The 12841-nt window shown below is 47.3% G+C and overlaps 1 protein-coding gene and 1 long non-coding RNA gene across 2 annotated transcripts in view; one reads left to right on the forward strand and one right to left on the reverse strand.

Annotated features, from left to right (window-relative positions):
- Window positions 1–289: 289 nt before the first annotated feature.
- On the reverse strand, window positions 290–8451 carry LOC129146548 (uncharacterized). The gene is made up of 3 exons (XR_008553407.1): window positions 8328–8451; window positions 8141–8176; window positions 290–488 (listed from the first exon to the last, which is right to left on the reverse strand). It is a non-coding gene; the product is annotated as an uncharacterized LOC129146548 (long non-coding RNA).
- Window positions 8452–9638: 1187 nt separating this feature from the next.
- The window catches only part of OVOL2 (ovo like zinc finger 2), a 30495-nt gene continuing 27292 nt past the window's right edge, over window positions 9639–12841 (forward strand). The window contains exons 1-2 of the mRNA XM_037521034.2: window positions 9639–9975; window positions 10650–10870. Of these exons, the coding sequence (XP_037376931.2) occupies window positions 9876–9975; window positions 10650–10870 (321 nt within the window). The 5' untranslated portion in view covers window positions 9639–9875. The remainder of the gene's footprint in view (window positions 9976–10649; window positions 10871–12841) is intronic.

Below are 12841 nucleotides of genomic sequence, written 5' to 3' on the forward strand. Positions count from 1 at the left end.
GTAAATCCTCTCACCCCCTGCACCTCAGGCCTACACCTCAGTTCTTATATGCATAAATAAAATAAATCTTTAAGGAAAAAAGAGAAAGCCAACTTGCAGTTCATAGAGAACTGTTTTTTCCATGAGTCAGTGGAGAACAGAAATATGATCAAGTGTCATTTTAATAGGTATTTAAGAAACTCTTAGTATCAAGCCAAAAGCACAGCTCCAGCTGATTTGAGAGAATTTATTGGACCACTCCTGGGATAGGGAGGCTCCAGCACTAGATCCAGTACAGTCATGAGGACTCAGTCTTGCTCTCTACATCATTTGGCTTTGCTCTCCTCTGTGTTGGCATCATCCTCAGGCAGCTGCTGGTCATGAAGGTGGCTGCTTGCCCCAGGTTGTCTCTCATCTGTTCTCAATCTCAGAAAAAGAGAAAGTCTCAGCAATGGTGCCTATCAGGTGCTGGTTCAGTTTGGATCTCAGCTCTGCCCTTGAAGCAATCACTGTGGCCAAGTTAAAAGCTCTAATTAGTTGAGCTAAATGCCCATCTCCCTCAAGAGGGGTGGAGAAAACCTGCCCAGAACTGTAAGTTCAATTACTGGAAGATGGCGGAACAGTTGCCCGAGGGAACACCAGGTGTCCTCTGCAGGTTGATTCTTCCCTTCCCCACCCTTCTCCAGACACAGGTGTGCCCCAGGACAGGGAGAGCCCGTTAGTAGTGGAGCAGACATGGAGATCTTCCTCTCGGATAATTCTGAGTGTGTTTACAGACTAAGTGGGCCAGGTGGTCCCCTACCCCCTCCACCATGGCACATCCTAGGCCACCCGGGCTCTCTGCTGGGCATACTGCTGATTTTTGCTGAGCTCAGGATGCACATTCTTGGCATCCTAGTGCATCTCTAATGAGAGGCCTCAGAGCCAGGGTTCTTGACCTGTCTAAACCTTTGTTTTCTCACTTGTGAAATGGCTGTAAAAAGAGTATTCCTCTCCCACAAAGGATGGCTGAGTGAAACAATACGTCCAGGGCATATTACCTAGTGTTTACATCTAGAAGGTGTGCCATTAACAGTGGTCATTGTTATTCGAACAATAGGAAAATGCTTCTGACAAGCACCTTCGCAAATGTGATCCCATTTGATTCTCATAGTAACTCTTTGAGATAGGTAAGAGACATTATTGTCTCATTTTAGGGATGGAAACACTGAAGCTCAGAGAATTTAAATGATTTTGCCACAGGACCTGACAGCTTGTCAATATAGAGCCATCTGGGCAGATGCTTCAACCTTTCAAAACAACATAAACTCTTCTTGCTAGTCACTACTGGTCCAGCACTGTCTATTTAGAGGCCTGTGTGTGTTTTAAACTTGTAGCACATCTCATTTCAGACGAGCCGCCGATCATGTGGTCAGTAGCCACATATGACCAACCAGTGGTTCTCATTTTGGATAGTGTAGGACTAGAGGCATATTAGGCATAAATTTAGAAGAGCAAGAACATGAAAGAAAGAAGCTAGGGGAAGAGAAGAGATTTGGCTTCAATGAATTTAATCAGAACATTGAAAACCATCCTCCAAGAAAGAGACTTAAAATATATATATGGATCTATAGTGGCTTAGTATTCTTTTTGCTTTAAATTACGTAGGGTGGAGATGTGAGACACCAGAGCTTTGTCCTTGGTTAGAAAACAACTGAAATCCTTAGGTGGTCCTAGGGACAATACTAATTACAGAATAGGTGACCCAAGATGTGGCATCAAAACCCATTCTAGGGGCCTCTCTGGTGGCGCAGCAGTTGAGCACTGGATTGCGAGGCTTCCCGCAGCCTCTGCAGCGCCGGTTCGATCCCCGGCCGCCGGGCGAGGGTCCCACATACGCACAGACCTCTCCTGCTGCCCGCTGCTCCCCTCAGCAGTGTACTTCATCGATCTGCCTGTTCTGCTCTCTACTCTGTCACTGGTGAATTCTCTCACCCTCCAGCGCTTCTAAGACTGTACCCAGTGCTTGTATAAATAAATAAATAAATCTTTTTAAAAAACCTATTCTAGTTAATTTAATTAGAAAAGAAATTCATTAAAGGATGTTAGGTAGCTTACAGAATCTCTAGGAGCAGTAGAGTAAGGAGACAGACAGTAAGTCTTAGTAGGAAACAATTTTGAAAGTAGGCTTAAATTCCAGTTCCTGGTGTCTCCAGTAGGGGCTCCATCACTGCCATCTTTGGGCCAGGGCAGCTCAGCTCCTACATCCTGGTTCAGCACAGGACATAACCTTCAGGACCTGTCCAGGTGTCCTTCCTAAATGGGCACTGTGGGTTTATCCCAGTGAAGGAAACTGGATCACATTCTTATACCCAGTAACAAAGGAGTCTGGGAAAGCAATTTTCAGGCTCCCTTGTGAGGAAGCATAATGCATAACGGAAAGTGCTCAAAAGTAAAGGTACCACTGTACCAGCTGATTTGGTCTTCTCTTAAAAATTATTGTGGGGCTTCCCTGGCGCCGCAGGTGGTTGAGCACTGTGCTGTGAAGCAGTCCGCAGACTCTGCAGCGCGGGTTCGATCCCGGCCGTGGCCTGCCAGCGAGAATCCCACACGGTGAGCAGATCACTCCTGTCTCACCCGCTGCTCCCCTCAGCAGTGTATTTCATCAGTCTGCCTGTTCTGTTCCCCGCTCTGTCTCTGGTGAATCCTCTCACCCTCCCGCATATCTGGCCTGTACCCCAGCTCTTGTATAAATAAATACATCTTTAAAAAAAAATTATTGTGAAATATATCACATGGACAAAAGTGTATATAATATGTATGCATGGCAAAATTAACACAACAATTATCCTTATCCTCCAGGTTAAGAAATTACAGCATTACCAGTACTTTGAAATCCCTGACCCTGTTTGTCTCTCCCTAATTTTATACCTGCTTTTTCCCCAAGTGATCATCACTATCCTGAAAAAACAAATTGAATCGATCATTTTCTTGCCTTGCCTAGTGCTTCTAATTTGTTTTTTTAAAAAGATTTATTTATGCATACAAGAACTGGGGTACAGGCCAGAGGTGTGGGGGGTGTGTGTGAGAGGATTCACCAGAGACAGAGTGGGGAACAGAACAGGCAGATTGACTGAAATACACTGCTGAGGGGAGCAGCAGGCGAGTCAGGAGAGGTCTGCTGTGCCATGTGTGTTGCTCCCTGGCCAGGCGGGGGATCGAACTTGTGCTGCAGAGGCTGCAGATAGTTTCATAGGTTGCTTCTTAACCCTTTGCACCACCAAGGTGGCCCGCCTGATGCTTTTTAAATTGAGATATAATTGACATAACATTTTATTAGCTTTTGTAACATAAAGATATAATGGATGGATATATTGCAAAGTGATTACCGCAGTAAGTTTAGTTAACATTCATCAGCATACAATTACAATTCTTTTCTCACGATGAAAACCTGTAAGATCTATTCTCTAAGCAACTTAAATTTTTTAAATTAATCTTTTTATTTTGAGATCACATACAGTCACAAGCAGTGGAGTATCTTTCAATCCAGTGTCTCCCAATGGTAGATCTTACAAGAGTACAGTACCATCAGCAGCATGTTGGCATTGAGACAATCCCCAGATCTAACTCAGATTTACCCAGTTTTACTTGTATTTTATGTAAATGTGAGTATGTGTGTATTTAGTTCCATACAATTTTTTTCTCCATTTTTATGATTTTATTATTTCAAGAATGTTATGTAAATGGAAGCATATATACATACATATATATGTGTGTATATATGTAACCTTTGGGATTGCTATTTTCATTCAGTATAGTTCTAAAGAGTCTTCCAAGTTGTTGCATTTTGCCTAACATATAAATTTGTATTCTTAAGAAAGATACTGTTTATTTTGATCTGTTTTTGAAAAATAATTTGAATTTTCTGCATAATTCTTTTGTAGCTTGCCTTTTCTCACCTAACAGTATGCTTTTGAGATTTTCCATTATTAACGTATGTGACTGTGAGCCATTCATTTTTCATTTTATGAACATATCAAAATATATTAATCCAGTCAGTTGTTGATGGGCATTTGGGTCGTATTCAGGTTTTAATTTTTTGAGTATGATGAGTGATGCTATGAGTACTCTTGTCTGTGGCTCTTGCTATAAAACTGTAAGACATCTTCTAGATTACAACATTTAGAGTGAACTTTCTGTCTCATTCAATATATGTGTGTTCAATTTTACTATATAAAGTCAAACTCTTTACCAAAATGTTCAAATCAATTTATACACCCATTAGCAATATGTGAACAGTCTCATTGTTCCATCTCTTTATCAACACTTAATACTGTCAAACTTTTTCATTTTGCCAGTCTGCTAAATGTGAAATAGTATTTTGTCATTTAATTTCCATTGCATTTTTCTTGTTAACTAATGAGACGGAGCATCTTTTTATATGGTGATGAACCATTCATGTTTTCTCTTTAGGAAATGTATGCTCATATCTTCTGCCAATTTTCTATTGAGATTGTCTTTTTCTTTTTCATGCATAAGAGTTACTTATGTAATGTGGATTGTAATCCTTTATGAGATAAATGTTTTGCAAAAAGTTCTCCAAATGTGTTGGTTGGTATATTATTCTACTTACTGTGTCTTTTGATAAAGTCATTCTTAATTCTTATGCAGTCAGATTTATCAAGTATTCTCATTTTATGGCGTGTTTTGTGTTTGAAGACATTCTGCTCTATCCTATGCTCAAAAAGATATTTTTTTTTTTTTTAAAGATTTATTTATACCAGAACCAGGGTATAGGCCAGATATGCGGGAGGGTGAGAGGACTCACCAGAGACAGAGCAGGGAACAGAACAGGCAGACTGACAAAGTACACTGCTGAGGGGAGCAGCAGGCATGACAGGAGAGGTCAGCAGCGCCATGTGGGACCCTCGCCGGCTGGCCAGGATCGAACCTGCAATGCAGAGGCTGCAGACAGCTTCACAGTGCTGAGCTCAACCGCCTGTGCCACCAGGGACAGGGGTTGAAATGCAGGGCTTGAAATGCAGTACTGTGAAGCTATCCACAACCACTGCAGCATGAGTTCAATCCCCCACCAGGGAGCTGATCCACATGGCACAGCAGATCTCTCCTGTCTTGCCCACTGTTCCCCTCAGCAGTGTATTTCAGTAGATCTGCCTGTGCTGCTCCCCACTCTGTCTCTGGTGAATCCTCTCACCCCCCCACATCTCTGGCTTGCACCGCAAGTTTTGTGTGCATATATAAATAAATCTTTAAAAAATTATATTAAATTTGCAAATGAATTTAGGGATTTTTTTTAACCTCCTTTTCATTCATAACCTTCTAATTCATTGGTATGGTAAATCTTTCCAATGATTAATGTCTTCTTTAATGTCATCCAAGAAAATTTTTTTTCTAATTTTATCTGCAAAGACCTTATATGATATTTTAAAATCTTATTTGACGGCACTACATATTTCGGTTGGAAATCATTTTATTCATGACACTTTCAACTTTTCTAGCTGTTACTGACATGTGAAAGGCAACCACTCACACAGATTTTCTATAAAGCTCTCTTATTAACTCCAATGTACAATTTTTTTTTAAAGATTTATTTTTATTGGACCCCCTGGTGGCACAAGGGGTTAAGACACAACCTATGAAGCTAACCACAGCCACTGCAGCACGAGTTCGATCCCTGGCCAGGGAGCAACCCACATGGCGCAGCAGACCTCTCCAGTCTCACCCGCTGCTCCCCTCAGCAGTGTATTTCAATCATTCTGCCTGTTCTGGTTCCCACTCTGTCTCTGATAAATCCTCTCACCCCCTCCCCCCAACCCCCACATACCTCTGGCCTATAACATGTTCCTGTATGCGTAAATAAATAAATCTTTTTTAAAAAGATTTCTTTTTATTTATGCACACCAGAACTGGGGTGTAGGCCAGAGGTGCAGGGGATGAGAGGGTTCACTAGAGACAGAGTGGGGAGCAGAACAGGCAGATCTGAAACACATTGCTGAGGGGAATAGCAGGCCAGACAGGAGAGGTCTGCTGTGCCATGTGGGTTTGTTTCACTGGCCAGGATTGAACTCATGCTGCAGTGGTTGGCCATAGCTTGATAGAGCTGAGACTTTAATCCCTGCACCAGGGAGACCCTCTAAGGTACAAATTTTAATTGTACATTATTTTGAGTTTTTCACATAGAAAATCATACTGATATGGGCCTCCCTGGTGGCGCTGGCAGTTGAGCGCAGCGCTGTGAAGCTGTCCGCAGCCTCTGCAGCGCGGGTTCGATCCTGGCCGGCCAGCGAGGGTCCCACATGGCCTGGCAGACCTCTCCTGTCTTGCCCGCTGCTCCCCTCAGCAGTGTATTTCATCAGTCCGCCTGTTCCTTTCCTGCTCTGTCTCCAGTGAATCCTCTCACCCTCCCGAGCATCTGGCCTGTACCCTGGTTCTTGTATAAAAATAAATAAATCTTTTAAAATAAATAAATAAATAATTAAAAAAAAAGAAAATCATATTGATAAAAATAATGGCCGTTTTACTTCTTCCTCTATAATCCTTATACTTTCCTTATCCTTTGTCTTATTGTGTGTGTAGTCTAATGTTAAGTAAGAGCAAGCAGCTTTATCTCGCTGTAATTCTATGGGTGAATTCAGTTTGTGAAAATGTATCACGATGTGTAGTTATGATTTGTGCATTTCTTCTAGCACTATGTTATACTTCAATAAAAAGCCAAAAAAGATTAGGAGTATTTCCCCAACATTATAATGTCTCTTTATAATTGTATGCTCTAAGGATGCCACTGAGCAGGTTTGGACCTGTCTATTTTCAACCTGACTATATATTACTGGAGAAAAGAAGTCTTAAGTGAGAAAGAACATCCATCCATGGCTGCTTTCTAGTATTTGAAAAACTACCAAGTGGAGGGGACCAGGCATGTAGACTTAGCAGCCCAGGAGGGTAGAAGGGAGAGGAGAGATTGAAAGGAAGGAAAAGAGATTTCCCTAAAAAGGAAGAAAAGCTTTCCATCACCATTGCTGTCTAATTGTAGGATAGGCATCTTGAAAAAATGAGCTCGCGGGTTCTGGAACCATTCAAACAGGACTGGACACACACAACTACCAAGCACACTAGGCAAAGGGTGTGAACCATATTATGTCTCTGTCTCTTCCAACTCCAGGTTCTGAGATTTTTTTTTTTAAACATAGTTTTTTTTTTTTTTTTTTTAAGATTATTTATTTATTTATTTATTTATACAAGCACTGGGTACAGTCAGAAGCGTGGGAGGGTGAGAGAATTCACCAGAGCCAGAGCGGGGAGCAGAGCAGGCAGACTGAGAAGTACACTGCTGAGGGGAGCAGTGGGCGCGGCAGGAGGTGCCATGTGGGACCCTCGCCTGGTGGCCGGGGATAGAACCGCGCTACAAAGGCTGCGGGCAGCTTCGCAACCCAGCGCTCAACCACTGCGCCACCGGGGAGGCCCCTGAGTTTTAGTTTTTTTGTTTTTTTTTTTTAAAGAATTGTGTTCATCCTTTTAGTGAATGGTCAATCAACTCCTCTCCTAAAAGAAAACTAACCTTAAAGTCAATAAAGGCACAATTGGTTATGTGACAATAATATTGATAAATGACATTCAAATTTGATTAAGAAACATAACACATTATCATTCCTTTCTTCCAAAGAAATACAGAGCAATAGGTGTGCATCCAACAATCATGAATAAAAGTGTAATTCTCCTTGTTACTTTTCACCCCAAATCTCCTGAACATTGAGTTGTGTTTTGAGGGTTCTAATGTTCTATCCCAACATTCTATAATCTTTTCACATAATGGACAAAGTGGTTCAGGAACTGACTGATGTGAAATCCAACAGAAGAAAAAAAAATCTGTTAATATTAATGAAGGTTGCTGCCTTTTTTGTAAAATAGGGAATTTGGAAACCAGTGAAGTTTTAAAGATTTTTATGAGGAGGATAATTCTGTGCTTTACTTTACAGTCCGTGGCTTTATTTTTACTTTGATTTCATCAAGCTCCTTCTTTCTAGCAAATCTCCAGTTTGTTGGCAGATAAAAATACCTTCGCAGAGTCTCCCAGAAGCTGCGCCATCAGTCTCATTGACTAGAAAGAAGCCTTTCTTGTGCCGCTATAGAAATGTCTTCCTTCTCCACCCCCGTCTCGGCTTACCCGAATCGAAGTCTTTTTCAGTCTTAGTCGGTTGTTCTCAGAAAAAAAAAAAAAAAATCTGAAGTCCTAACAGAGTTGAGCCCAGAGAAAGTGACCCCTTGAGGGCACACCCGAGGTTTCGCGCGTCTGTTCCCTCCGCTAACCCGGGAGAGCTGCGCCCCCTCTACGTGCGCGGGAAATCCGTTACCAGGCTGCTGTGTCCCCAAGGGCCATTCCGGGGCGGAAGAAGATGGGGGAAAACCGCTGTGTAGATTTCCCGACCCTATGGGCTGAGCGTGCAGCTGGTCAGGTTACAGACAGGTGAGTCTGGCGCGGAGGAGAGCGGCGAGCACTGGGGAACCGCTGGCCAGACGCTTCCCCGCAACCCCTGGAGCTCGCACACCATCCACTGGAGGGGGCGCCCACAGCAGACGTGGGGACACTGCGGTGCGTTCCAGGGTGAACCCGAGCGGGGGCCGTGGGAGGGACCGCGAGTACCCCAACGCCGGCACAGAAGCTCTTAGAAACTTGGCATCTTTCTCTTACCAACTCCTCTTCCTCCTCCCCCCGCCCCAAGGTATAAAGGTAGATCGAAAAACCAAAACCAAAAATAAATACAGAGCTCTCCAACCACCTCCCCAGTAGGAGCTGTAAGGGGACACAGCCCCTCTTCACTGTATTGGCTTCCTGGCAAGGTATTTCCCACTCTCAGGATTTGGGGAGCAGACGGTTATGGGAGGTATTAATGGGAGTGGGCGAAGATTAAACTGTGTTTCGAAGCTGCTTTTGCAAAACATGCGCTTCACTTTTGTTTCCTGTGTGTGTTTATTTGGGGGTGAAGGGGTTCGTGCGGCGTAAGCTGCTTTGGAGGAGCCAGCCGACTTGTTTTTCTTCTGTTGTAAGGCACGAATCAGTAAAATAACATGTTCTAAAGGTGCTGAATTTTAAAATTTGTTTCTTTGGTTATTTGGAGAATTTTCGTAGGTGATGGGGAGTTGAAGCTTCGAAGTACCCCCCCCCTTTTTTTTTTTTACCAGATTTTTTTTCCTGGGGAGTCTCCCTGCCTCCTCCCACTTCTGCCGACCGAGATTTCAGCAAGCCCAGGGAACGCTCCACAAAGTCCAGAGGAACTGAGCCATTTTCTGGCGTGCTTGTCGGAGACAAATCCACTTGGAGCGGGGGTGGGGGGACACCTCGCAGGAGGCTTCAACTTTGGGGAAGAATCCCGTAGGAAGCGGGCCTGAGGTTTATCTCAAAGAGCGCGCCCTGGGGTGCCTGGATTGGGAAGTGGGATAGGGGATTGATTAAAAAACGTTGTTCCTTTTTTTAAGGGGAGGGGGGAAGAATCAGACGTTAAATTCTTTTGCAAACATTCATGCCTAAGGAAGGGCTGGAACAGGCAGCCCCGGCCGCCGGAACCGGTCGGACAGGTAGCGAGCTTGTTGACACCGTTATGTTGCAGGGCGCATGCTCACTCCCAAGTTTCCTGGTGCCTTTTCTATTCCACCTTATGAAACTTTTTCCTCGGCGTGGTCTCACCCGCGATTTAAGGCATAGGTGTCGCCGAGCCGGGAGGCTGGGAGTCGCCGGGTGTGCGGGGGAGAAGCTTGGGCTGTGCAGCGACGAGGGGGCGGAGGGAGAGGGCAGGCTAGGCGGGAAGGTGGGCTCTGGCCGCCGGGAGCGGGGGATCGAGCCACCGGCCCTAGCGGGGATCAAACAAGAGGAAGGGGCAGCTGTCCTGGGAGGGGGCCCCACCATGCCCAAAGCCTTCCTGGTGAAGAGGAGGAGCTTGGGGGTCGCCGTCCGCAGCTGGGACGAGCTCCCGGATGAGGAAAGGGCAGACACCTACATCCCAGGTGAGCACCGCGCGGGGGTCTGGCCTGGGCGCGGGGCTCCCGGGTGGAGGCGGGGGCGGCGGGTCCCCTCACTGCCCACCCGCGTTACTCCCCACCCCATGCCCCTCTTCCCGAAGAGGGCGGGTAAGGAGGAGGTTACTGAAGCGCAGGAGGACCTAGACTGAGGCTAGGATACCTGAGATTCCCTGCGCCCCCTTCTCCCTAGTAGGCGTCTCTAATTTCCCTGCGGCGGGACCGTTGGCTGCAGCGCGGACGAGGTGGGCCAGCAGCGGGGATTGAAGGCCAGTAGGGACCACCCCCAGGCCCTTGTCCTCAGGGTTCGCGCTGGGATCCGTCGATCCCGCTCGGACTAGGTGGGTGGAGGTCAACCCACCCCCAACCCCCACCCCAAGGAAAGGAAACTTGGCGTGTGGGGTCCCCAGCCATGCATGCCCCTCAGTTCTTCGTGAGCGCGGGGACTGGGGCCGAGGAGCGGTCTTTAGATCCCCGAGCTCCTAGGGAGATCAAGCCGGGGGCTCGCGCGCCCACCCCTCATGGCGTGGCCCCTTTGGCAGGGTGCCCAGGTCCGGGGCGGGGCGGCGCGGCGGCGGCACCGCCCGCAGGTCAAACTGCCGCTGGCGCGCGGGCCTGACGCCGCGTGTCTGGGTGTCGGGGCGCGGCCCCTCCCTCTGCAGTGGGACTGGGCTGTCTGCTACACGACCCCCCAGAAGACTGCCGCAGCGACGGTGGGAGCAGCAGCGGCGGCTGCGGTAGCAGCGCGGGGGAGCCTGGAGGCGCCGAAAGCAACTCGTCCCCGCGCGCCCCGGAGTGCGAAACCCCGGAGCTTGGCGACGCCGAGGGCCCCGATGGACTACCGGCGGCGAAGCAGCGCCCGGTCGCCAGGTCGAAAATCAAGGTACGGTGTCGACTCTGCCCCTGCCACCACCTGCACCACGCCCTGGCGTCGGACTCCCGGAGCTGGCGCCCCTCCCTGCCGCGCCCGCCCGCACACGGGGGCACCAGTGCTCCTAGCGCGCAGCGCAGCTCCTGCACCTGCCCCTGGGTCACGGCCAGGGCGCCTCCGCGCGTCCTCGCTCCTGCTGGGTAGCCAGCTGCCCGCGCCGCTGTGCGCCAGGGGCCGGCTCCCAGAGTGGGCGCAGTCGGCTAGGGTGGCCTCTGGAACCGCCTAAAAGAACAGGCCCAGCTTCCTCCAGTAACCCATTCTGTGTAAATAATAAGCCCGCCGTCTGGGGTCGCGGGCTCGGAAAGGAGGGACCCTAGCTCTCCGGAGTTCCGGGAGCCATTCCTAAAGCACTGCAATTCCTAGAGCTTCACACCCTTCCTTGCGTCCTGGAGACAGTGGCCCCAGTTTGGCACAGAGTGGTCCTCTTACTATAACAGCTGTCCCCAGTGCTAATTACAGCATGCCCGGCAGACACGAGGTCTGTGATGGCCACATTGAATTTGTCGTGTCGCTCAGATTTTCTTGAATTAAATTGGTAGATAAAAAGACTCAGCTACAGATCGCCTGAGTGCCGCGCCCAACGGGTGGAGTGGTTGTCTCTATTTTGGCGCTTCAGTCCCCCTATTCCACCCCAGTCTTCTATTAAAGAATTGAAGGCGACATCTTATCCGGACACCTATTTAAACTTTACTGGGTAGAATTTCCATGATAGCCAGCTCAAAGATATCCACTACCACCAAGATTAAGGAATCCCATCCACGGACTCAGCCAACTGCAACCGCGAGCGGTGGTGGTGTTTCAGAAATCACACAACCTATTTCCTAGCTCTTTGGGACTCGTCTGGGCTCTTTGTGGGCTCCAGGCCTAGCTATAGACTATAGTTCTCAGGTGCTGAGGGTGGTCCTGAAGCTTTGTTCAGGGGAGGTGGGGATGGAGGAGGAAGAATTTAAAACTCCACCGCCGATTTCCTGGAAGAGGCTACCCACTCCATGCATATTCCGGTCTCCGGGGCTCCAGGCTGGCTGGCGATCATTTGGTTATGAATAGAGCCGAGAGCCAGAATCCTTAGAAAAGACGTCTTTAAAGCCTCTGAGGTAGACTTGGGTTTGCTGTTTAGTAGTAGATGTGATCTAGAGGTTCAAATCAGCTGGCCAGAGGCGTTTCTGGGACAGATGGGGTTAAGTGGGAGGGAATGGTCTGCCTGGGGCTGGTAGCATTGCCCTCCAGGAAAGTCTATAAAATGTCCCACTTGCATATTTATCATCTGGCTGGAAAGACAATTGGAACGTTGTTTTGGGATAAACTGTAGTCAGTTTGCCCCCCTAGATCCCTAATTGCTCAGATTCTCCTGGAAAAAGAGTGGCAGAGAATGAGAAGGGTCCAGGCCCTTAACCAACATTTTAGAAGATTTCTCTTTCCTGCCCCAAGCAAATAGCACCTTGGGGACCTTGGATTAAGGGAATGAATAAACCAATTTGATTTCCATGATCCTTGCCTCTGTGCTGCCCCCAGGGGTGGGGGTGGGGTATAGAGTTTGCTCTTCAATCAATAACATAGTTTCAGGACAAGTTTTTGTTTACTGAGGACCTTCAGATTCCTAGTCCCTCTCAGTTTCCTTCCACAAATAGGGGACATCTTGGTGTAAAGATGCACCAATACTCCAAAATTATCAGCTGTGGTATTGACCGTTTTCAAATGACTGGCCAGATTAACCTTAGTGTGATTCTACAGTTAAAGCTTGCCCAACTCTCTAAGAATTAGTTTCTTAACCAGAAGAATAGGAGAGCCACTCGAGGGTGAAGCCCAGACCATGGGGCATTGTTTTAATCACTTGACATTCACAGGGCACTTGGCTCCTAGGACCAGGGGCAGGGCAGGTTTGAGCCGGTACCCTGTGGAGAATCAACATCAACATTACCCTTA

The sequence above is a fragment of the Talpa occidentalis genome, unplaced genomic scaffold (assembly GCF_014898055.3).
Source record: "Talpa occidentalis isolate TD23 unplaced genomic scaffold, MPIMG_talOcc4v2.1 talOcc4.10, whole genome shotgun sequence".
Lineage (NCBI taxonomy): Eukaryota > Metazoa > Chordata > Mammalia > Eulipotyphla > Talpidae > Talpa > Talpa occidentalis.